The sequence below is a fragment of the Vidua chalybeata genome, chromosome 1, assembly GCF_026979565.1.
Source record: "Vidua chalybeata isolate OUT-0048 chromosome 1, bVidCha1 merged haplotype, whole genome shotgun sequence".
Lineage (NCBI taxonomy): Eukaryota > Metazoa > Chordata > Aves > Passeriformes > Viduidae > Vidua > Vidua chalybeata.
The window spans coordinates 35778657-35804616 of NC_071530.1; the positions used below are offsets into that span (position 1 = coordinate 35778657).

Consider the following 25960-nt stretch of genomic DNA (forward strand, 5'->3'; position numbering starts at 1 on the left):
TCTGAACCACTTTAAGGATTTCTTTTATGTGTTGAATTCCCTCCCTTCTTCAAATTAACTTCCTTCTCAAATAGTACAATAATGAATGTGGAAATACACAATAAATATGTGGACTCTTAGCTATGATATAGAAATTATTGTGGGGCTCTGAACAGCCTTACTAAATAATCCTACACGAGTGCCATCCTCGGCTCCTGCACAGAGGATTCATGGCATGCTCACATGGTGTGGCTAATGTATTTTCCAAACTGATCAAGCTGCATTTTACCCTCGAGATACATATTGATTGTTCTCTTTCAGTTGGGACATTTTGACTGCAGTTGATGCAATGGAAAGTTTGATAAAATAGCAAAATTGACAGCTTAATTCCAGGGAAACTTTGTTTAGAACATCTGATACGGTTATGAAGTATCTCTATGTGTTTTGCATGTACATACATTACAGTTACTGCTTTAAAGGATTTAATTTTTCTTAATTTGAAGCCACGTTGCCAAATTTATTAGTAGTATAGTATGTTTGGATTCAGCTGAAATACTTCCATCCAATTTGTGTATGTGTATATGCACACATGCCCATTCTTATTCACCCCATATATGTACACAGAGATATTTAACTTCACAACATCACTTGGAGTAAATTTGGTCTGTTACCTGTTTCAGAGGTTGTAAAATGCTAGACTATTAATCTCTTTCAATTAAACAGTTATTTGCTAGTAATTTGTTTATTGTTACTTCTCAGGCTGATAGAATTCATATTTTCTAAACATAGATAATCACATTTTCTGCCAAAATACAATGTTGTAGAAGGAAAATCACTCTTAAGTGCTGTTGCAGGAGACGCCTACAACCTATTGTAAAAATTTATGGACTTATCTGGCATTGAAAAACTTTGAGAAAAACCCTGTATAAGGCTCAGAATTTGAGATGCCCATAGGAAGAAGATAACAGCAACTGTAAATTAGTCTTGGCAATGAAGAGCTGTTCTAAACACAAAGGCCGAGGTCAGTGGAAATATTTGAAATGAAGGTGGGACTCCTAACTTCAGCATTTGTTAGATGTTTCTTGTTGGCTGTGAGCTTTTTGGCCTGTCACATTATATGATGTGCATTACTTTCTCTTGCAAGGCATGCAGTCCATGGCATCTGTTATCCCTGTAATAGCATTAGTTCTGCACCTACAGTATTTTAAAAAATGTATTTATAAATGGAACATTTCAAGCACTTACAGGACTGCAGCTTCTTACTTTTTTAAAAATAATCTGAACTTTTCCAGTCAAATCTTCAAGTGAATTCCAGCAGCCATGGAGCATTCATAAAGCCTCTGAGAGTTGCTGGCTGGTCCTGTAGGTCCTCAGAAGACATCCCAGTTCAGTTTAAATATCTGAAGCTACTAGTCTCTTGATGTTGCTGGACCGATGGGATTTTGTCTCCTTATTAACCCCTTCTTTAGAAGTTAGGAAGCTAAGGCCTTTTGTCCTGATTCCAAAATGCACTCAGAGCACGTCAGCTGGGCATGGAACTTTGTAGCATGTCTGGGATTGGAAAGAACCTTAAAGGTCATCAGTTTCAACGCCGCTGCCATTGGCAGGGACACCTCCCACTCGACCAGGTTGCTCAAAGCAATGTTCTGTTGTACTCTGAGGAGCACTTTGAGAAAGGAAAAGTGGCTTCTTAAATTTCCTGATAGGAGCTTTGGGTTACAGATCCTGAGGTAAAGACCAATCATTAATTACAGAGTTTCTTGGGATTTTTGGGGGGAAAGGGTGCTCATGCAGTTATTGTAAATGTCATCTGTGCAATTTTACTTTCAGTGTGAACTTTCAGCTTCACACACCTAGTGAAGAAACAGTTAATCAAAAATCATAAGTGAATACATAACAGCTTATGAAGGTAGCTGTGCTGAGACATTCTAGTCAGTCTATCTGACTGACTCTGAAATGGTACCTCATTTTGGATGTTCAAGAATTGATAGGAGCCATTTTAGATTTGTTTTCAGTTACTGTTATGGAGCTATGATATAAAAACACCGCCTCTTAGCCCAAAGTTTCAAAACAAACAGAATTTTTCTAGCACTGATTTAAGAAAAAATAAACCAGACTAGATGACATGGACAAATTGGGCCAGAGAGATTTAAAGGGTGCTGAGTTGGGCTTCCAGATTAATCCATATTCTTTATTGCTGCTGCTTACTAAAAGCTGTTGAATGAATATCAGTTTTGTTCTTTGACTTCTTTAAGGTCTTTTTCCATGTCTGCCTAGAAAACAACTTTTTCTGTAGTCTGTAAACAGGAAATATTCAAGTTACATAGTGCTCAGTTCTGTAAGTGGATTTTAACCATGGTGAAGGAAAGGGAGCTGTGGTTGCCGTGTGCTGCGGTGAGGGGAGAGCGCTCTCCCAGTGCTCTGCAAGGCCTACATCCATCCTGCTCCCAGTTAGGAATTACCACAAGCTGCCTGTTAACCACAGTGCTGGAGGTCAATTCAAGTTTTTTGGTGTGCTTGCCAGACAACACTAAGGACTAAATTAATTTACATTTTGACTTAATCTGAGATGAAAGCCTGGTGAAGACAGCCCTTCCACACAGCAAGAAACACACTGGTTTGCTTCTACAACTGCTTCAGATCCCAGCATTGAATTCTCTGTGCAAACCACCTATGTTTCTTGGAATGTGTATTTTTTGGGACTCCCTTAAGATAAATCTGCTTGCCTAAAATTTGAGCTCTTTGAAGGTCTCTTGTATTGACTTTACAATATGCATTTTATCAAAGCAAGTTGCTACAGTCATTTGGGTCTGCTGAGAAGTTGAAAGACCCCTGAGTAGTCCACAGATCTGAGAGATTCCCATGTTCCACCTTGCAGTCAGCTGACTTTCCTATTAAGTCAACAGCATCTACTGTGAAAATTAGGATGCATAAAATAAAAAGAATTCAAACTGAATCTTGGGAGCCCTTGGAGAAGAGATACTTGATGCCTAACTAGAAAGAAAGTCTTTGTGATTGTTTAATTGAGTGTGTGATGGCAGTTTTTTTCCAGATCTGGATGACTTTTTAAATTTTCTGCCTTTCGGATGCATTGTATTACTTTTCAATGGTGTTCACTGTGACTGCAGCATGAATCTTTGAGGTGCTCTTTAACATCATCCATGCTGTTTCATTTCCCCAGCATATGTCTTCATGATGGTATATCAACAGAACTGGGCACTTCATGTGAATTGTGCAGAGCTCTCTCACTTGAGCTCATGGCATTTTTGGTAGTAGTGGTTGGCTCTTGTTTTATCTTGAGATCAAGATATATCAGCAGATAATGGCAACACAGGTGGTTTTACAAACATTTTTCTGAGTTCAACAGCATTCTGAAATAAATTCTGAGCATTGGAGAAGAGAGTAATGAGCACTGATATATTTTTCTATTTCACCCTGGTCTAAACGTGATACCACTTGGTCAACAGTGTTTAGTCTGAACACTTTGTCTGCAATAAACCAGGCTTTATCCTAGATCCTCTTTGGTCTTTGAAGTTCATCTTCCCTGATTGTTCCCTGCTGAAAACCAGCCATTCCTGCTAACCCCCGATTCCTTCTTCCCCACTTTCCTACATCCACTATTCCGTTCCCACTTGGTGCCTAATATTTCCTTCTTCCTCCTTGCCACCTCTAGAGATCCTTCCCAATGAGTGTTAATTTTCATTTTCTCATCACCTCACCAAATTTATTGCATTCAGCAGCCTTCTTCCTGCTCATTGTTTTTGGTTTTCATTCTCACCAGCTTTTATTCTCATTACCAATCTCTCACTTTTTTTGAGTTGTTAGTCCTTCTACTTCCATATAATTTTCAGGCTACTTTCAATGTGGTGAATTTTGTCATCTATTTTCTTTCTGTATTCCAATCCCAAATTTTGCTTCAATCTTTCCCTTTCTCTACTCACCTGTCAGATCCAAATTTAGTGTTGTCACACTGTGTGTTTCACAATCTCCTCTTGCAGTAAGATCTAGCATCTGCCTTGTATAATGCAGTCCAGCTTCCCTTTCAGCAGCCCTAGGCCTCTTGCCAGGTCAGTCCCAGAGATTGCTCTTGCACCCTCCTTTTCCCCATCCACCTCTTCTCCAGAGTCTGTCTCAGGCTCTTCTTTCCTCCCCTCTAGTCTGGCTTTTGCACTGCTGGCATTGGCAACCCAATGTTGGTGGCTTGGAGAAGCCATGCAGGAAAAAAAAACCAACTTTTTTCCTAAGGCACATTCATTATTCTGTGGAAATGGAATACTGTCTTGCCACATTGCTGGAGCTGTCAAGAGATGAAGGATGATCAAGAGTGGAATCCTCAGTGATTGTACTAACCACATTCAAAATCTGATTTTTGTTTATTAAAAGCTCATAACTTGGACCTACTGCCATGTAGTCAATTACAAGTCCCTACCCAAAGTGAAAGTAGGGAAGTATAGAAGATTGTTAACAAACTTCTGATGGCAATTCCCCATCTTTATTCTCAGAACTGAATGAACCATATGGATGAGGTTAAAGAATAATATTAAACTGAAATAATAATAAAATATGCCAAATTTGCCAATGGCAAGAATCCTACGTAGAAAGTATCAGCTTCAGTAGTTAGTTTGGCAAGCATATAAGTAACTGAAAGCAGGGTATTTTTTTAACTGAGAAGTTTTGGGCAACCTTATTAATAGACTGTTTGCTAGCAGCTCTGCCTGTAATAAACAACTTGATTAAAATTCCAGAACTATAGTCTACTAATCCATGTAAACCAGAACTTGGGCTAGAAACAGATGCACTCCAAATATGACTCATTTAGTGTGCTGGAGTGTTTTAAATTAGCTTTTAGTTGTTTGTTAGTTTGAATAAAAGTAAGTGAATTTTTAAAAAAGTAGCCCTGGTTTTCTTTAGAAGAAAATATTACTGAAGCTTGTGCTATGATTGATGACATTCTGGATTTTTTCCTCTCTGGTGATCAAAAAAAAAAGACTTTGGCTTTTACGATCTTGGGTGAGGGGAGGGGGGACATTATTTCTTTGAAGAAAGTAAAATTTGTTTTCAATTTGTGTGTCTCAAGTACATAATTCTGCTCATTTCATTGGATAGTATTTATGTTCTGAGTTGCTAAATATGCATCAGAGTACTACACCATGTTTTTGTACTACACGCATGTTTTTGTCTGTCTGCTATTCTATCTCTACTCCTATATTTTTAAATTCAAGAGGTAAAGGTGCATTTCAACCTTTTTTGGCAGAGGACAGGCAACGTATTATCTTTGGGAGAGATACTAGCATGTCTTCAAGAGAAATATCTGTCAGGAGACAGAATTTACCTAGGATGGACAGATAGGACAGGAGAAGGTGCAGTCAGTGTTCATACCTTATTGGACACTGGTACTGGCAGTCCCAAGGAACTACAGTACCTGGACTTTTTTTTTTTTTTTGTGTGTGTGTGTGTGTGTGTATTTCCCCCCTTCAGGTATGCATTTCTCTCCTTCAGGTATTTTCCTGTGAGCTGTGGAGCAGTTCTCTCTCAGGAGCATGGGCACAGCACAATCACTTTGGCCCTTGCAGACTTGCTGCTTTTGTTTTTGAACTTCTCTGTGTCCACCAGTAAGACAGACATGCTCACCATGTGCTATAGCCTCGCTCATTCGCTGCAAGTGGGCAGGGTAGGCAGATACCAGCTGCAGGGAAGCCTGTCCACAGTCTCCCAGTGGGAGCTGGGCTTTAAACAATATGAAGAGATGGAGGACTGTAGAACAAGAGCCAAATGACCTAAGCCTGGGACAATTTCTCTTACAGCTTTGCTTATAACTTAATTGCTATGAAGAGGAAGATTGATGTGGCTCTTATAACGACGTGGTTTAGTGGTGGACTTGGCAGTGTTAGGTTAATGGTTGGACCTGATGGTCTTAAAGGGCTTTTTCAGCCGAAATGATTCTATAATTCTGAAGAGGGATAGTGATAGTGCTGAACTGCAGACAGCCTTGTGAAGTCTTTGTCATCACTGTCCCTTTTATGTGTTGCTCGCCAGTCTGTGTTTTCATATTTCATGCATTGACAAGCATTGGTCCTTTACCATCCTGCTATTGAGTGAATCACATCGCTAAGGAAAAAAAAATCCCTAGGAACCAAAAAAAACAGGAAAGCTTTAAATGGCTCCCTGAGGTATTAAAATCAATTGTCACAGTTTTCGTTATGCAGAAACATTTATAGTCCACATGGATTAAAAATACAGCACAGATTACTTTCTTGAAAACTGTTGGACAGAAATTACCCCTACCCCTTTGCTGATGCCACTGATTGGCTTCAGAGAAAACAAAGAGCTTGATTCTTTCTAACACTAAATTATCAGTATTTGAGTTTTGTTTTGGTTTTTGAGGAGTTTTTTGTTTGTTTCATTGGTTGGTTTGGTTTTTGGTCTTTCTTTTGGTTTTTTTTATTTTTTTTTTTAAGCAGGACAACTATACTTTTAACAAGCAGAAGGGTAAAAGAGAAGAGAATGCTGTTATCAAATGTGTATTCTAACTGCATTTTTTTTCCTTACAGGGACAAGCTGATCTTCTCAAATATGCTAAAAATGAAGCACTGGAGAATCTAAAGCAAATCCATTATGCCACTCTTTCGTGTGGGCTTAATAAGCCAGGCACTGAAAATGCAGAAATCTCAAAGCCTCGTCGAAGTCTGGAGGTCATACCTGAAAAAGCAGGTGATGAAAATGGAGAATGAGAGAAGGTTCTTCTCGTAATTTTGGAGTTTATAACTCTGTGACCAATTGTAGCTGCATAGGACATTTGCTTTGCACTTACCGTTGGAAAATATTCAGAATTTTTAAAGCACAACTGGAGAAGCTAATTACAATCTATTGAAACTGTGAATGTATGTAGCAACTCTGCTTGTGAAGGCAATGATTTTGTGTAACATGGAAATTACATTATTGGCCTAAATATAACATATATATGTAAAAGATCCTGTAATTCAGTAATTGCGTGCTGAAAAGTTCATTGTAGTGCCATCAGGAAATGAACATTTTTTTAAATGAGATGCAACTAGCAGGAAATCAGTTGACAGAATTTGGCAAGATGCCTTGATTTTCAAACCAATTGGATGCAAAGGTTGTTTCTTTCTTTGCACAGTTTGTTAATTGTGCTAGTGAGATATATCATTCTTTTGAAAATCAGGTCTAAAAAAGTGGAATCCACATGTTTCACACTATATGTAATTCAGCCGCTTGGATATTTGGATTTGAAGTGGTATTGATTTTATTGTTGAGCCATAAATTAAAATGAGAATGTAATTAGACAGTGATCACTGACTTCAGTGCACTATAGGAGAGCCATTATGTAAAAGGAAAATGTGCAATCAATCTGATAGCCTATGTCAGAAGAAGATACATACCTATTTTGCCTAAGATCTTCTGCAAATGTGTGTAGATAATGTGACCAAACCGCAAGCAAAATGATGTAAATAGTTTTTCATTTTGTGAAGTGAAGTGCTCATGTTAAAAAGAGTTTTATGAGATTGCTCCCAAACAAGTAAAGCTTTTAACTGAATTTTAACTTTTTTATTTTTTGAGTATTTTCTTCCTTACAGAATAGGTGATATCTCAATAAGCAGGTTTGTCAAAAAATAAATCAATTGCTGTTCTGATCTTTTTTGGTTTTCTGACAACATTAGGTAAAGGTATTGTAGCTGATATGCTCATTGTAAAATGACTATACCAACCTAGAGTGTTCTCTTACTGTTTCTGATTTAACAATAAAATGGACTATATAATTACAGAAGCTAATAAATTTGAAGAAAAACAAGTGAAATCTCCGGAGATCAAAATGTGCTTTTTGTTCTGTTGCGGGGAAAAAGAGAAGATGGTGATGGTTGTTTAAAAGCATTCTTTTAAATAGAAGTCTTCAAGACATGCATTCTACATGGATTTTTGTTTTAACCAGTTCAAAATGCTCTTTCTGCACTGTGAGTGTAATGAAATCTACGTACGTATAACATCCTGTAAAAGTCAATAGAGCTCTGAACAAGAACGCCGTTACACTTGCACTTCATTGAATTATTAGGGACTTAATTTATTTTCTAGTCATTATAAAATTAAAGTGGGGATGGGGCGGGATGAAAACAGTTTGCATAGTAAATGTCACATCTTGAGCCTGCGCTTTTAAATGTCAAACTGTATGGGTTGGGAGCAGTTTTAGAAGGTGCTAAGCTCTTTTAGTGTCTAGTTACAGACTGTGTGCCCTAATGTTAGGATCTTGCTAGTAGTGAGTTCTATTCTGTGTGGTACAAAATGAAGCATTTAACCTGTGGTAAACACCTGTGAGTGTTGCTTTTTAGGCAGTCCTTTTCTGTGTTGGCAGCTGTAAGTCTTCTGATGGAACCTGAAGTTGATGGGAAGCAACTTGAAATTCACATTGCTAAATGTATTCTAAGCCACTGTGAAATTAGTCTTCCAGGACCAAATCTATCACATCTAAATCTGATTTAGAGTGAGATTTAAATTTATCTATAGCAAAACAACTGTGTTGGATCAAGATCCATCTGCGCCATAAATATGCAAGGTCAGTTTCAATTTATCAGAAATTCCAAAACCTAGGCTGCTGGAATTTTATTTCTGACCTTTAGTCCTAACTGAAAGATGTAGGCTGTGGGAAAATGTCATCACTGTTCACATTATGCTTCAGAGAGACCTAAAAACCAGTAAGGCCCCTTTTGCAGTCCTGCCCCAGCACTGTTTTCATGGCATTTACAGAATGACATAATTTATATCACAAATGAAGCATTTCTGTAGAGTCTCTTCCTCCAATCAGGTTATGAGAACTGGTGTCTTGGGCATTCTTAGCATTTACGTATTACTGTTTAGCACATTACAACCTGAACAGAGGTGAGGGAACATTGAAAGGGTTCAACACAGTTTGATGGTTTTTCCTTTGTTTTTAGGCAAAAAGTGGTAAGTGAAAATTGATTATCACATAGACAAGGCCTGAGAGGTTTTGCATGTTCCACTCTTAGAATATATGTAATTGTTGATTACAAAACTGATCCTGTCCTATGTTGTTAAAAAGGAAGATAATGGTTTTTTTGAGTAATATAGATTTATAATATATCTTTTAAAAAGTTAAAATACATGCATTTAGCTAACTGACCCTTTAAATTTGTTAGCATCTGATTTTAGTGCTGATTCCTTAAAATAGAAGTCACTTTTGTTCATTATTCATGCTCGATCCAAAACTGTATGTACCATAAAGTCTTAAAATGAGCTGAGTCATCATCTTTCACTCTGAAAGATGATGTGTAGCTAAAAGTGCTTCAGGAAGTTTACATGTTGCATGTTAAGAGTTGAGGATAACCACTTGGAAGCAAAGTATCTGGCTTTATTGTTAGCCCAATGATAATGATTTCACCACTAAATGTCTGGTTTTTTCAGTTGTATTTTCTTAAAGCATTCTGTGCATCCATATTATTAGTCTATTTTTTTTTTACAATGTTTATTTTAGGTTATATAGAAAGATGCAACCAAGCCCCAGCAAAGTATTCAAAATAAAATTAAAAACAGGTCGACTTTGCACTTTTTGGGGGCCTTTATTTTCTTAAAAGTGCTGTAATGCAGTTGAACTGTTTACGTAGTCTTTAGCTGTGGAAGATTGATCCAAAATATGAGTGACTCTTTATTTGACTGCCTTTTTAGCTTTTGTTTGGCTTCAATAATCATTGAGTGACTACAGGTATATGTCAATATATTGCTCAATTTAAAATTAAAGGGCAATTGGGAAAGGAAAAGTTCACATACAGGTTAACCATATAGACACTAACAGTTAGTTCTTTTTTTGAACACAAGAAAAGGTTTACACAGTGCCTGTTTGAAAAAGGAGCACCTCCAAACCTCATCTGCATTCTTCCTCCCTTCCTCATTGCTTTTGCTTAGTGTGGTACATAGCAGCCATTGGATATTTAACCACAGAGCCAGAACAATGCCTTCCATCCTCTGTACACACCAGCCAGCTATAGCAGACAACTCTGTTCTCCAGGAATTCCCCCAGCAGCACTTACCAAGGGGCACTCCTGAGCCTAGTAATGCCACCAAAACTGTGACAGCCTTCAAAGCAGAGCTGAGGGCAAGGCTGTACTGTTGAAGCTGTGGCCTTTCTGATGCCAATGGTAGTCTCTACTCAAGTCAGTATGACTGGAATTTAAGTGCAGTTTTGCAAAATTCCCCCTTTTTCTCTGCTCCTTTCTTTTTACACCTTCATGTTGTTCTGTTGCTGAACAAAGAATGCTAGAATGGTGGCTTGCACAATTTCACAAGCTGGCCCATGCAGCTTGTGAAGATATTGTATGAGTCAACCATTTTTTCAGCTACTTTGTACAGCACAAGAATAATTTTATAAGACTTCATGGCCAGTTAATGTATTCACTTTTTCCTGTTTTGAAGTTGAAACAGCAGAGAGAGATGATTCAGAGTTGCCAGCATGAAAAATGGAAATGAGTTCCCAAAATTTTAACACTGGTCTGCTAATCAAATAAACTAATCTGAAAGGACCCAGTCCTTTACTCCTTCAGTGCTTGAGTATCCCTTCAATTTATATGATTTCCTGATACAGTTTCTCTGGCATGGATTTTAAAAGCAATGGTGATTTCTTCTTGCTATGAGCTGCACAGATCAGGGAAGCTCCTGAGCATGGTGTAATAATCTTTGAATAAGCTTTAGCCTACCTAGTTTTGCATTTGTGTTAATTGAAGGTTAAAAACTAATACCAAGAGTGATATTTGCAAGAAGGGTAATCATACAGCCATAATCATGCAACAGTGTATCCTTGCAAAGGCATGTTCTTCACTGTGGAATCATTTTATGCTTATATAGCTAAGAGTTGGAGTGCTGCTGCTGAAGGATGATGAGACCATGGGGTTTTGATACCATGAGCAGAATTCTGAAACTGGTGATGTCCCCAGCTAGCTTCTTTTGACTGTAATGGGACTTTGCCACATTTTTTTTCTCTATTCACACCTACTAATTCTGACCAATTAAACTTTCTAAATGGAGTTTCTAACAACTTGGTTTAAAGATTAATAGATCTGCATGTTTCCTATAAGGACCTTCAGTCTTTTGAGCTCCTGTAAATGCTTCAATGAAACCCTCCACCGTTCTCAACACTCCCTGATTCCTGTTGCTCTCAGTATTATGAAAGCAGCTGTGGGACAGATCAGTTTGATAGTTTTCAAAACTAATCTGTGTGATGTTCTTTAGTCATTACGACTTGTTTGTTCTCAGTAAGAAAAAGGCAGTGAACTGCCTAAGTAAAACTCCTGTGGTTTTCTTGTTATTTCTGTTTTAGGACCCTATTAAACTTCCCTTTCTGACTCATCACCTCTTCTTTGGGTGGCTGAGGAAACACAGGGTAGCAAAAAGGAACACAACAGAAAGATTAGAAATGGGACTTAGTATACAAGAGAACAAGTCCTCACAGGCTTGGGGGAACAACCATTGTAGTCAACCAAGCTGAACAGCACTTAAGAATTGAAAAACAGCATTGAGGAAGAGAAAGACAAGCAGAATTGGATGTTAAAAAAAAAAATATATATATATAGTCCAGAAGTGTGAGTAGCCAGAGGATGGCATGGTCCCAGTGCCAACCTGACGGATCCCTAATGTTTCCCATTGGTTACTGGTACTTTGAGACAAAAGATAGTGTTTGTTCCTTTTACAATATTATCTAGTGTGGTAAAGAGAGCAGTGATGCTGGGAGAGTGGTCAGGTACAAACACCAAACTGTTAATTTCTTTTTTTGGGCCTAGATGCATGCACTGCTTTGAGGTTCATACTTTTGCCACTTGAGCTCATGGGACTTCTCACTGAGTGCCACTTTGGCACAGCAGAGTTGAGAGGAAGGAGGATGTGTGTGTCTGTGATCAGGAGGAGAGTGTTCAAGAGGTGGTGTGGGAGGGTGGTATGAAAGGAAGCAGCTTGAGCTGGAGTGGGAGTAGCACAACCAAACAGTGCTTCAGCTGTCATGAACCCCTCCTGTTTGTCAAGAGCAATCCGGCCTCGTTAAGCTATCTGCAGTCTGTGGAAGAGCTTTCTGAGTAAGCTTGGGTATTTAATTAGTTACCTCTCTTCCATGGAGATAAATGTGGAGGAGCAGAGGCTCTTCTTGGCTGGCTGCAGTGTTGGCTTGTGTGTTGGGGACTGTCTGGGAGGGGGAAGCAGCACGGCCAGGAAACAGTGCGGGAACTCAAAGCCCTGCGCTTTGTTCTCCAGCCCTCAGCTTCCTCCATTGATAAATTGGAGGAAATGACATCTACCACTTTTTAAAGTAGCAGGAGGGACATACTGTGTAATGGCAGAAAAAAAACAACCCCCTCAGGAGGAGGCTGGGAGCGAAATAAACTGACATAGAAATAAGTGCTTTGCGGGAAGGCAGCACTCTGTGTTTGAGTGCCATGTACATCAGGTTTCACTAGATCCTCTTTACAGAGTGCACTAATGCCTACGTAGCTGTTCCGTGGCATGTACTTAGCAGGCACTCTTAAACATGCTGCTGATTGGTGAACAGGGTTTTGAAATACAAATCCTATCAGTTGATTACAAACTAAGCATGTCTGTGTGGGGTCCCAGGTCCTGGAGAGTTCCAATATTTTTCCTATCTAGTAAGAGAGTAAAAAAGAATTTGTTATACTCTTATAATACAGACTTTAGGCTGTGACTCACGACATGAGCGCTTCTTTTGTTCTCAGATGTGCTATTCTCTGGATAAAAAAAACAAAACCTCCCAAAAATCTTAGAAAAAGCCTTAGGATTCAGCTGTCTCTGTTATGAATTCCAGAACTGCTGTGATTTAGGTATGTCCTTAGCCAAATAATGATAAAATTTTTCAACTATTAATATTTAACAAAATACTCAAATATTTTTTATATTACTGATGCTGTCACTTGTGCCAGGTTTACTGAAAAAAAAAGCCATTTTGTTGGATGGAGAAATAAAGATCTCATTTTAGACCAGGAGTCTGTAATTGTGGAGGTGAGTAGTGAATTTCCCAGGAGAGTGATGGCTGCTGCTGCTGCAGTTCAGAGCCCCATGGCTCTGTCAGGGAGCAGTCAGCAAGCAGGACTGGAAACAGCATTTTACAAACATCATTCTCCAGAGTACAATATTTTGTGCTTAAATTTACTGGCATACAGTTGTACAGAAGCATGCATCTCCACCTCACCGTTTTTGGTTTGGTTTTTTTTTTTTTTTTTTTTTTTTTGTTTTTTTTTTTTTGTTTTGTTTTGTTTTTTTGTTTGTTTTTTTGGTTTTTTTTTTTTTTTTTTTTTGTTTTTTGTTTTTGTTTTGTTTTTAGCCTGGATTCATAACCAGTATTCAAATTTTATTTGCTTGGAGAATTTTTGATTTATTTGCTATCTGAACATTTTTACACCACTATTTCCAACATTATTTTAACAGCTAATAGCTGACAAATAGTAAGAGCCAGAGTGCATGAAGAGCAATGGTGATGTTAATGCTGTGACAACACCTAGTTCTGGACTGAAAATCTGGTCACTATAATGTGAGCACAGCCTAATGCTCAGGGAGGCTGCACTGGAGATAGTATTAACTGAGGAGACCTGTTAGCCCATGAAGGTGAGGTGGCAGCTGTTACGAGATTAAGGAGAGAAGTGGGTATGAGAGATATGTTCAGTCCTGTAAAAGGAATCAGCTACTAAATTCAGCTCTTTCCACTACCCCATGTCACAGCCAAAACTTCTCAGACACGACAGTTCAAGATAAAAACTCAATTTTGTATTGGAGATAATTCTCTGTAAGTGATGATCTGTCACGTGTGATGGAGCACTCTGACAGCATCTCCCCAGAAGAATTCTAGCAAAAGAAAAATGGCATTTTCTACCTACATAAAAGATCTGCTACAGCTCAAAACCCAGAGGAAAACTACAAGAACAATGATTAAATATGAACAGAGTGTTTCAAGCTAATCAGTGAGGTACTTTGCCTACCATAGCTACATTACCAAAAGTAGAATGAGCCAAGAGTAGGATCCTGAAAAGACAAATTGTACCTACAATGGTGGAGATGCACATGATGGGTGGGAGCACTATATGCTCTAAAATCCATCACCTCTACAGTTTTCATAATCCACACAGAAAAAGCCAACCTCAACCCAATTTCCAGCAGTGCTATATTTGCCATGTACTTACTTCCTTGTACAGACACAAACTAGAAAATAGTTAATAAATAACACTATAATAAGAAAGCTGGAATTGCAGCTTTTGTAAATTGTTTAAGTGTATAACATGCAAATGACGTTGGTGCAATTCTCCCAAGTGCTGAATCTCTGAAAATTAGATCCTCGCATTTGAGATTCTGTTCACAAACTATTCATTAGGGAGCCAGATTAAAATTATCTTATGATCCATGCTGCAAGTAATAGTATCTGTAATGCTGTAAGAATTGCTGTATTTGATACTCAGTATTGCTGTTTCATAGGTTCTGTGAGCTGTTTCAGATACAGATAAAGTAAGTAAATGGTGAAACACATTAGTGAAATCAAAGGCTGCAAAATACTGAAATCCATAAAGGATTTCTCCATAGTGGCTAGTAGTCACAAGCCACAGGATTTCATAGAGGCTTAGCAAGCTCAACAAGGATACCACACAACTTATACAGAATAACAGAGTTATAGTGTGTTGCACTAAATAAAGAATGTCATGCACTAGGGTCTTAAATAATCTCTATTTTGTCATATTTGAGAGGACTTCGGGCTATCTACTGAAAACTGGTACAAGTCAAGGGCCATGCCAGTCAGATCTCCTGCTGCAGGAGATCTTCTGTTTTCTGTATAGGTATTTCTGTGTCACATTTAGCACATAACTTGCAATTAGAGATGTTGTACCATAAACATGTTGAAAACCAGGCTCCCTCCTCCAGCATTAGTGACAGTAGGTGGGACTTACCACATATTTCAGGTCCTTTCAGAAGCACATGATCACATTGAGTCCCATGAGCCCTGCCTGTACCCTGGAATTCGGAGACCAGGTTGTGTATCTAAATGAGTTTCCCAGTGGTGTAGCAAAGCATCCATGAAACACCTGGCATCAAGAGACGTCTTTAGCTTAGCAGGCCTGCTGATGTCTGCTGTGTGCTTTACAGACTCTTCTCACGGAGCTCAGAAACATGATTTGGTCACATTCTTTTTTTCCCCAGTGCCAGCAGCTTCCAAAACTGCCGTTTCCATTGTGGTTACTGTTCTTTCCTCCAGCAACTACCACTGACCCGGCGTGGGCTGAAGCAGGGCTCAAAACACCCTGTAGAGCAGTTTTGAGGCAGAGTAGAGCAGTTTTTGAGTTGTAGAGATGAACTACGGTTTTCATGAGCTGCTGCTGAACTGCGGGGTCCAGCAACTGCAGCTTTATCCCAAGGCCCTGGAGGCAAGAGAGAACGTCTGGAGAAAGGAAGACTTTTCCTTGGTTGAGGAGGATTGGGTTAGAGATTATTTAGGCAAACTTGATCTCACAAGTCCATGGGGTCCTGATGGCATGCACACATGAGTGCTAAGGGAGCTAGATGTTATTGTTAAACGCTGTCTGTCACCTTTGAGGGGTCATGGAGAACTGAAGAAATGCCTGAGGGCTGGAGGAAAAAGAGTGTCAGCCCAGTCTTCAAGAAGAGTAAGAAAGACCCAGAAAACTACAGGCCAGTTGCCTCACCTCAATCCCTGGAAAGGTGATAGAACTGCTCATCCTGGATGTCATCTCTTTTCAATGGTTCCTGTGATAGATCAAGGCACAATGGGCACAAACTGGAACACAGGAAGTTCCATCTGAACATAAGGAAGGATTTCTTTCCTGTGAAGGTGATGGTGCACTGGGACAGATTGCTCATAGAGGCTGTGGAATCTCCTTCTCTGGAGATATTCAAAAGCCATCTCAATATGATCCTGTCCAAGCTCCTCTAGGTGAACCTGCTTTAGCAGGGGTGTTGGACTAGATGACCTCCAGAGGTTCCATTCAACCCAACCATTCTGTGATTCTGTGATCAGACGCAGGATGGGCTGTTCTGCAAGATCTGAGAAGGAAAGGGGCTGGGGACATTGAAAGCACTTCTGAGACAGGAGTGAGGGAACCCTGCAGTATTAGGGAGCAGAGGGTCACAGAGAAAGGCATGTGAAATCTAGTGCCCTTCAGGTGCCCTTCTGAACCTTCTCAGTGTCAGTATGTATTGAGAGGCTTGTAATATCTTTAGTCTGGAGGGAAGAGTAATAATTTTTGAATAATCAGTCCAGAAGAAAAAAAAAGTGGTATTTGGCAATGCAAAGAACAAGATAAAAAATACTTTTATATATAATCATATTTATATTTATGATGTTCCTATATGGATAGAATAAAAAAAAACAGAAAGGGATGAGAGCGATCCTGATCATACATTTGCAGTGTGATGTGGCATGTTCATAGCTTGAACTTAACTATGGTTTAGGGAAAGAAAGACCCTAAACAGAAATTTATCACATTCCATCTTTCCAGGCAAAATCAACGCCTAGATACAGATAACCATTTTTTTGTCAAAATCAGGCAACAACTTTGGCCTGGGTAATTTCTAGCTGTTTTAGACTGAACATGGAGAAAATAACAAATCCTTTTGCAATAATTTGTTCTGCTACTGTACTTATCCCCACTTTTCTGAACTGTCAAGCCTCATTTCTTCTGTTATGTAGATTGACAGTCCTCTCCATAGTAATTCTCATTATGTTTTGAAGGACACCATGGCCTACTTTTCTGGGGTAAGCACTGACCAAGCGAAATGTAGCTTGCCATTGTAACCATTGTCCATGGTGTTCTGTAATGCTGGTAGTGATATTTGGTTCCTTCTCATATGCTGGCAATTTGCTAGACAGGACGATTCAGAGAGCTGTAATTCATCAGCCAAAGGCTTGGGTGTAATAGACTGTGGCAAGGTGACAAGTGTCCCAGTGCAGATGATTCAAGCTGAAAAAAACCAGGGGGATTTCAAAGGTGCAGCTGCTGTTTTAATGTATTTTGATGCAGCCACTTTGAATAATAATTCACTCAGGATTACAAAGGGAGAGGATGGGTTGCTGAAGAGAGAGGAGGAACTTCCACTAAACCATGTGGCGGAAAGCAGGGTTTTCTCTGTGCTTGTCAGTCTCCTCTGAAATAATATCCTTAATAGAGTTCTATGAATTCATTACCAATTCTATATGAAAAAGGTTATGTTTCCAGCACGCCTTTTATTCCTTAATTAGATTTTTCTGTTATTGATGCTCTCATAATAAAGGTTATATTTGAATGGAATTTATACACTTACATGACATTTAAAACTTCATAGAAACAGTGCGTGAAGTCATTGCATGCAAAAGTGCTATTAACTGCAAGTCAGCATCCAATAAACTCTCTTTTAATCCTTTTTTAAGATCTTGAAGTTTATCTGATCTAGTGACATTTTATGGCATTTAAATGTCTCATCAGTAGGACTTTGCTCTTCTCATGCACACAGCTCTACTAGGACTGAGAGCAAAAGACATTGCAGACAAAGCAGGGAAGATGACAAAATAGGATGGATTGCCAACTGTTTCTCAAGTAAATTGTTGTAGTCAGCTGAACTGCAAACATAGGCTGAAAGCTCAGGCTTCTCCAGAGGTTTGAATCAGTCTGAGGTGATCTGGAGTTGGAAGGATGCTTACGCTGAAAACAAAGTTAAATTTACATTCAGCTGGAAGGCCTAAAGGGCAGAAATATAAAACATTAGTCTTGGTACCATAAAGCCATATTACCACATACTGTATGATCCATTGTGAAACTGTTCTCAAAAGTTTCAAACTGCCAACTGGTTTCAGACACAATATGAAATGAAACCTGACACATGTGAAAATAGTTTAAATGACTGAGAAATTGAGTGAACTGATTTTATTAACTGTTTTCCCTGCAGTGCTTCAAACTCTAATGTCACAGCAGTGGGCAGGTGAGCAAGGAGCCCAAACCCCAACACACACACGGAGCGAGTGGAAAGCAGGGCAGGAGAGTGGTCAGGTCTTTCCCCTTTGGTAACACAGGGAATGGGATTGGGCATTTTACAAGTCACTGTTCTCTCACTGGCTCCACACATTGGCTGTGAACACACTCCCCACCAACACCACAGTTTTTGGCTTGGTGCTGTCAGAAGCTCACATGTATGTGGCCTGTCTTCCACCAGGCCTCGTACGCTCTCAGGCAGGGAGGACTGTGACCACCCCATCCATCCCGTGCTGCACCTCGAGCTCACAGCCATACAGAGAGGACTCAATGAAGGAGAAGCTGTTAATAGAAAGTGCAATGAATTCAAAAGAGTCACAGCAATTGGTTGTCTTTGTTACTTGGGTGCTTTCCTGGGGTTTGCTCTGCCAAGCTAGATGCTGGCATGCAGCACTGATGAAGGAAGGGATGGTGAGGATTGCTGGACCATTAGAGAGGCCTGCTCCTAATTAAAGGAGCTTCTAATATATAAATCTGTGCAAATACATAGGAACATGAGATGGGTATGAGCAGACCTTGTGCATAGGTCTTGCAATTATGTGCATCAGAGATATTTTGAGGTGAAATCCACTATGGGCTCTTCCTAGTTTCCGCGTCTGCCAGCTCATTGCAGAGCTGTCTGTCTCCAGAGACCTTCAAATGCTTGCACTGGTTTATAGCTTGTCCTGTTACTGAGCCAGGAAAACTCTGAAATCAAATGGCTTTGTCTCATAAAGAGTGGCCAACACCCTTCTAAGAAACAGAATTTCATCTTTTTCCAAGTAGTGTAAATTTTGTGCTTGCCGAGCTCAGCCTCCAAATTGCTTCCCTGAGGAAGCCAGTCACATGTAGAGAAAGAGTTGTTTAGTGCCTGTAATTGAGAGGAGAAATGAGATCTCAGGGGTGTTTGGCAACTGAGCTGAGGCTGGTCCGGCCTGGAATATTTTGAGAAAGAAATATACTTTTGTAGACCTCAAACTATACCGTGTTGTTGAGCCCAGCTGAACACATGACTGAGTGTCTGTAGGACTGAATATAGGTGTGCTGGCATCCTGGGATGTGGCAGGAAGGCTCTGTACGATTTATGTGTAACATGTTACTTGGGGTACACCACAATCTATTTATGGCTACCCTGTGGCAGAGCTGAGAATACTTAACAAAACGAAACAAATTCCTCACTCACTGAGAGATCTCATGTGCTATTTAGAAGGAACTCAGCTCCAGGTGAGCAAAAGCTGGGCCAGATGGATGTCATCACTGCTGTTGGCAATGGCTATACACAGACCAAAAATTCTCAAAATGGAGAAGCATCACTGAAAATCAGGGTTTGTGGGGCTACACTTCTGGGACCCCATCTTTGAAATTGTCAAGTCATGATGCAAATAGCTATCAGATGTCTTCCCTGGAGTGCTTTACTCATGTAAAACATCCTGACTTTAGCCACTGACAGCTATTTATATTCCAATTTTACCACACATTTTGTGTAAATATTAGCCTGTGGTCCAGGTTGAGGCTGTTTCTAACTTTATCTCAGTTGGTTTGCCTGCCCCTATTTATAACACTCTTGCCTCCTTTCCTGAAAGTTGCCAACAGCTAAATTTATGATCTGACCAGCCACTGTTTACTCTGCACCTCTGCAGAAAAGGTAAGAAAACATCCCAGCGCCATCTCCTCAGCGTGAGGGATGCCACTGTGCAGGCTTAAGTTGGTCTCAGATCCACTTTACTGAAAAATTCTGGCAAATATCCTTTCAATACATGAGAAAAAGAGGTATTCAGAAAATTAGGTTGAAACACTTCAGGTAATTTAGTCTGCCTAACACCACATATAAATGCCAGTTCACCTAGTTCTCCTGCCTAGATTCTTCACCTGCAGCAGTTTTTTGAATCTACATCCCTTCCTTCCTTGGGAGCCTGAAACGACGAAAATTAAAAACAAAAGAACTTTTGTAGGTTATGTTTTTCAAAGGCTAGTTTTTCTCATGGTAGAATTTGCACTTTGAGATTGAGTTTGTCTGCCTTGAGCTTTCACTCATCCACTAAGATCACAGTTCCCTCTACAATCCGAAATCTTTCCCGTAGTCTAACCATGATGGAACATGTATTGTGTATCAGATTGAAGTATCTAACTGAAGTGCATTGTCAATGCCTCAAGTCACTCTTTTGCTTTCATTATTAATCCTTTTTGATCTCTCAGCATAAATTTTGGTGTTGACACTATGAAAATGTTTTCAGGAATGACAGAGACATTATCCCTGCTACTGATATTATCACATGAGCTTCCATTACTAGTCACAAGGTTTTTCCTTTTGTAGATGTGTTTAATGATGTGATGTACTCAAGTGATGTAAATCCATCTGTACACATGATTTCACCTCACTTTCATTTACACTTATTTACACAGTTATATTTGTTCTCTGTAAACTGGATATTTGATTATATTGTTTTTCAGATCAGTATAAAGAAACTGAAAGCAACCATCAGGCACACATGGCACTCATCCAGAAACATTCCTCAGTGGTGTCTACCCATTTGAAATTAATTACGTATCAGTATCATTAAACTAATTTCAGATTGATTAAAATTGAAGATATTAGGCATAGCATGGAGCATAGTGAAAAATTACCAGGTTAAAATTGTATCAAGGAAGAAGGTAAGCTTACTTGACATTTTGCTTGGTAAAAGAACTTTAATTGAAATTGAGTAAGTTGCCACTCTTTGATTGCCCCTCTCTCCCCCTACCCAGCTGCCCAAAATAAATAAGACATTATGTTTTTTTTCCATGATGGCCCAGATAATGAAAATTTCTATGTTTACTCCTTTGGAATACCACAGGTCTTCTGGCTTTTCTGTCCTGGGAACTTCATCAGCTTACCACACTTAGTCAGAAACAAAGTCAAATGTTCAGAAAGTTTCTGAACAATTCTTTTAATATTTCTACATGAAGAAAAAGATCCAAATCCATCCTTCTTACTTAAAGGGTACCACTGCTTTAGTAATAAACATTTGGTTGAAGTAATGTTGTATGGAAACATTGATTGACACAGTAAAAAACAGATGGCATCTTCAGTGTGAAACAGGAGTTTATGCTCAATAAACAAAGCACAGACCAGGACTTGGGTTTTGCTGCTGAACATCATGTGAGTGTTGATGCTCCCCAGCAGGAAATATGAAACATAACATTGACTCACTTTGGTGTGTAGTGCAAACCCACAAAACATTATTCTTTGAGTCTCACATGTCTCAGGCTTGGCAAAGACCACCAATTTATGCACTTCTTTCATTTTTAAGATTGCTTTTTCTGAAGAAATCAGTAAAGCTTCTGCTGGCACAGGGCTATGATGCTGAGAAACCTGATAGAGCCACCTCATTGCCTCATGCTACCTCCCTTTGCAACACCCCTCTGCTTGTTTATGGTTGGAGTCATTGCTCTGAAACACTAGCTTTTGGAAGGACAGCAACAAGCAATCCTAAGTTGTATTCATTGCAAGTATCCATCAAAAAGGGAGACGGTTTTAAAGCTTATTTTACTGATTTCAGAATAGACATGAAAACAAATTTTCAATGATCAAACCACAGCAGTTACCAGTTAGTATTTAATGAGTGACAGGTTTCATTCAGACTAATGTACGCACTTTTTTGGCCTTTTTTTCCCCTCCTTCCTTTCTGGCACTGAAATACAGAGCCAGACTCTTTATGATAACTCTATTTTGCTAATTAATCTAATTAAGTGCTGTATGTAATTTTGCAGAGTAGAGCAAGCTATTCAAGATTGTCATCATTAGGTTAAAGAGCTGACAATTGATGGAGATAATTTTTTCTTAACAGGCTGTAACCTTTCTGCAGGCAACCCCCTCCCCCAGGGGAGTTCTTCAATTAAATCAATAATGCTTCTGGGGAGAAAGAAGAACTTTGCTTTTTAAGAATCATGTAAACAGATCTTCAGCAGCTTCTCATTGCTTTTCTTGAGAAGAAAAGCAGCAGCTGTTTATTAATACCTGCTGTGCTTTGACAAGTTTGCCTTGAAGAATAGCAACTACTATCTAGGTATGGTGCAAGTTGAGAAGTAAAGGTTTTCAATGTGTTGTATGGGGTCTGGAGAAACCTTGGCAAAATACTTTCTGGATCGGTTAAATGTCAGGACTTGGAGTGGTTTCTAGGCAGGCTGGGGAAATGAGCTTTAAACTGCTGGCATATTTGTTATTATTTGGATACAGGAAGGCCTGACGAGAAGATAAATGTCACTGGAGGAAGAGGTGGGAAAAGCTCATCGTGATGACTTTTTCCAGCCTTAAGGCTTTAATAAGCAGGATGTGGTTGAGGCTTTTTTGGTTTTTTTTTAACACAATTCCCAAATGGCATTGTTTTGCCTGCAGAATACCCAGTGGGCTCAGAAGTCCTGGAGGACTGAGCTTTCCTCTACCCCTACAGGAAGGAGTCCCTCAGTCCTTAAAGGTGACAAAATGCTGATGTTCCTGGTCTAAGCAAGCTCTAGGCAAGTTCAGTGGTGACTTCATGCAGCCAGGACAGAGCTGTGCTCACGGAGTGACCAAACCTACATGTCCTTCTGATGGCTCTGGGGGCCTCTGTAAATGGAAGCATCTAGAGCAGCCAGAGGGAGATTTTCTTCTGTTAAGATGCCTGGTTATCTTCTCTGAGAAAAGGGTGTGTAACAGCTTCCTGTGGCTGGGTTTCACCTCTTTTCCTTGGCTCAACTCCTTTCCTCTGCGGGCTTTGGGTGTCCTGAGGATGTGGCCACAGAGATGCCTCTGTCTCCCTCTCTGCACAGCCTGACCTCACTGGTAAAAAGCTTATCTTTGATAGCTCCTTCTTTTGTGTGAAATATCCCCTTGCTTGTAGCAAGGATGGCTACACTATCACTTTTACTTACCAGCCTGATCCTTTAACCACAGCAGTTCTCAGGCTGTCAGTCACTGGAGCTGTGTCTGCTGCAGAGCCCGTTCTCCTCGGTGGATGGGTGCCAGATCTGTTGCACAAGGATTTCACCAGTTTTGAGAAGTACACAGGGGAAAAAACTCACATGAGGTAATAGGTAACAACAAAACTTGGGCTACAACAGGAAGCAAGCCTGAAATATCACAGTAGCTTTCGATTCTGGTGCATTTTGTACCATGTTACAGATCGCCCTCAGCTTGTTTGAGGCAGGTATCTGTCATCTCCACTTAATACTCTTCATTAAAAACTCCATCAATATGATGTGGGGTACACCATGCTCTATAAAAGGTCTCTGAGCATGGGTTCCCAATACTGAACAAGGAAAGTTAAATGAAAGTCCAGATCCATGCTAAACTAGTGTTCAGGGATCCCATTGAGCAGGGAATATTTGGACGAAATTAATTTGGAGGATTTTCACTATGAATTTAGAGACTGTTTTCATTTGAATCCTTGTAGCTTGATCTATTGAACTAATTTCTAGCAGGTGCCCTGACTCAAAAGATTGGGCTTTAGTTTTTTGCTGTCTGCAACCCTGAACACTACAATAGGCAATATACCAAAGCACACCACTGTTTCTTGTTCATTTGTTAAATGGGATTTTGACACTGTTATGGACATTAAAAGTATTCCATTCCCTGTATCATACAATTAAAGTGGTTTTTATTTAATTAGGTTTCTGTCCTTGGCTGTTAGAGCTAGAAAGTTACTTCATGTAATAAGGAAAGAGAATTACAGCTTTTATTAAAATGAGAAACCAACTTTATAAGGGTTTTGAGGGTTTTATTCAAGTCCTTACTTTCATCACCTTCACAGTATTCAGCTACATTTCTCCTACAGATGCACACAGTGGATTGCTCATATAGGTGGTGTCCCAGCAAAGCTGACTGTATCACCAAGAGAGGCAATGTGACTTCTGTGTGACTTCTATGCTATGGCCCCAGCTGAAAGCTGTTTGCATCCGAAGGAAAGTATGGTCATAAAAATCAGGGAAAACCCCCCAGCCTCTTACTTTTCTGTTGTTGTTGTGTGTTCAGTGTGGTTTTAGGGACACAAGGACTATTGACAAAACTCAGAATTAGATGTCACAAGAGGTTCTTCATGTAGGAAATGTGGTACCATTAGCCAAAAGAATGATACTGAAGCTTAAAGTCTTTGGGACTGAAAAATGGGACTCCAAGTTGTGTACTGGACACTACTTCTCCTATGGGACATTTCCACTAAGTACAACTGTAACTATGTTCAGCACTGCTTTCTTCTGAGGGATTGAATCATGTGCTTGTCAGAGCACAAGCGCTGCTGCAAGGCTATTTATGTAGCTCCTTGTCTGTGACAGATGCACCAAAGGAAAGGGGCTGCTTTGATCTCAGGCAGAGAGCAGAGTGGTGCACACATGAGACATGAGCTCTCTTCCTGGCGCTGTCATTCAGCGCATCAAATTACACTGGGCAAATCAGCTTCCTTAGCTCTCTGCCTCAAAAGTGAAACAGATGGGCTGTATCAGCTTCCTCACTCTGTTACATGAGGATGAAGCACATACTGATGAAAACTTCCCCTGGGCATATAACTTGGAGAGCTACAGGCTCCAAGGAGCACAAAAGGGTTAACCTTATAGAAGGGTGACTTTTTTCTGTGTGTGGTTTTTACAAGAAGGGACATTTATTTTCAATAATTTTCCATTTAGATTTTGTCTTAGATTAGTTTTTGAGGGTGGGTCTACATTAACAGAATGTTCATCATGCTCACTGCACATGGCCACACAGACAATTTTGCCTTTAGGAGGAGGCAGCACATAAATGGCAGCACTCACTGGACATTTCTTCTGTTGTACTGGTGTTATAAAAGTGAAAACAACCCATGCCTCTGCAGATGCTGTGTGTGATTTAAGGGGCACTAGATGGACATTAGTTTTTAAAATCCAGTTCTTTGTAAAACATAATTTTAGTAAGAAAATAACATCCGATACAAGTCAAAAACCAGTTCAAGTCAATATTAATCTAGAGATCATAGATCTATACTACATAGTGATCTTCAAATGCACAAAGCAGCAGTGTAGATTTATACATTCATGTATCTTGCTTAACACTGTTTACTTCCTCTAATGACTTCAGTTTACTCAATCAATTTTCCTCCAGCATGGCTTATGGCTGGAGGGTATTTTGGACTTATTCAAGCATCTCAGAATACTTTACAAATAAAACAGAGGCAACTGACCGTAAAGCACATGATGTTACCAGTGGTGTTATTAATATTTTCTCAAAAGAAGTGATGGAGGAGAGAAAAGCCCACTCCCTCTTTGGGGAACGAGAGCTACATCTCAGACTGGGGGGATCTAAGAAGGAAACTCGACTTGTGAATACTTGCCCTGCATCTTCATCACATTGTTTCTCAGGCCAGGACTGTGTTTTGGTGAAGTTACTGCAAGACCAGCATAAGCCTTCTCTGCATTCCCTGGAAATTATGCAGGGATTTCACGTATATGTTGTTTGTGATCACCTTGTCCACAGAGTGTTGTGCTAAGGACCCAAAGAAGCTGCTTACAGTGGGAACAGGATGGATTTCCTGTGCAGATAAATCTAGGACAGGGGATGGCTCTATTCAGTGTTGAACTGGCAAGGCAAAATAAGGAAAACAAAAAAAAAGGCAAATGCGTTACATGAATGTAAGAGGGAACTTATTCAAAGCAAGAACTAAGATTGCTGAAATCTTGTCTGTTTTTAAAAATAAAATCTCTGTCAGAGTAAGGGGAAAGAGTATATTTAGAGCCTGAGAAACAACTTGGCTTTCCTGGCTCTCTTTATGCACAATTTTGCCAGGCTCCAGCTAAAACCACCCAGTATTTCCCCTCAGAAACAAACAACCCTGTTTGCTCCCAAAACTCAAAGGAAACTTAATTCGCTTTAAGCGGCTAAAAAACCTTCCTGCATCTTGGGTTAGCACTGTGTGCCAGGCTTCAGCATGCTGAGAAATGAAAAAGTGCTTTGTAATGGAAAAGCTAGCTCACTCCTCACTATGTGGTGCCATAGC

General features: G+C 39.7%; 1 protein-coding gene across 1 annotated transcript in view; it reads left to right on the forward strand.

Annotated features, from left to right (window-relative positions):
- Window positions 1-7795, forward strand: part of PLCL2 (phospholipase C like 2) — a 100090-nt gene extending 92295 nt beyond the window's left edge. The window contains exon 7 of the mRNA XM_053967548.1: window positions 6531-7795. Coding sequence (XP_053823523.1) covers window positions 6531-6710 — 180 coding nt within the window. The 3' untranslated portion in view covers window positions 6711-7795. The remainder of the gene's footprint in view (window positions 1-6530) is intronic.
- The last annotated feature ends 18165 nt before the right edge of the window (window positions 7796-25960 follow it).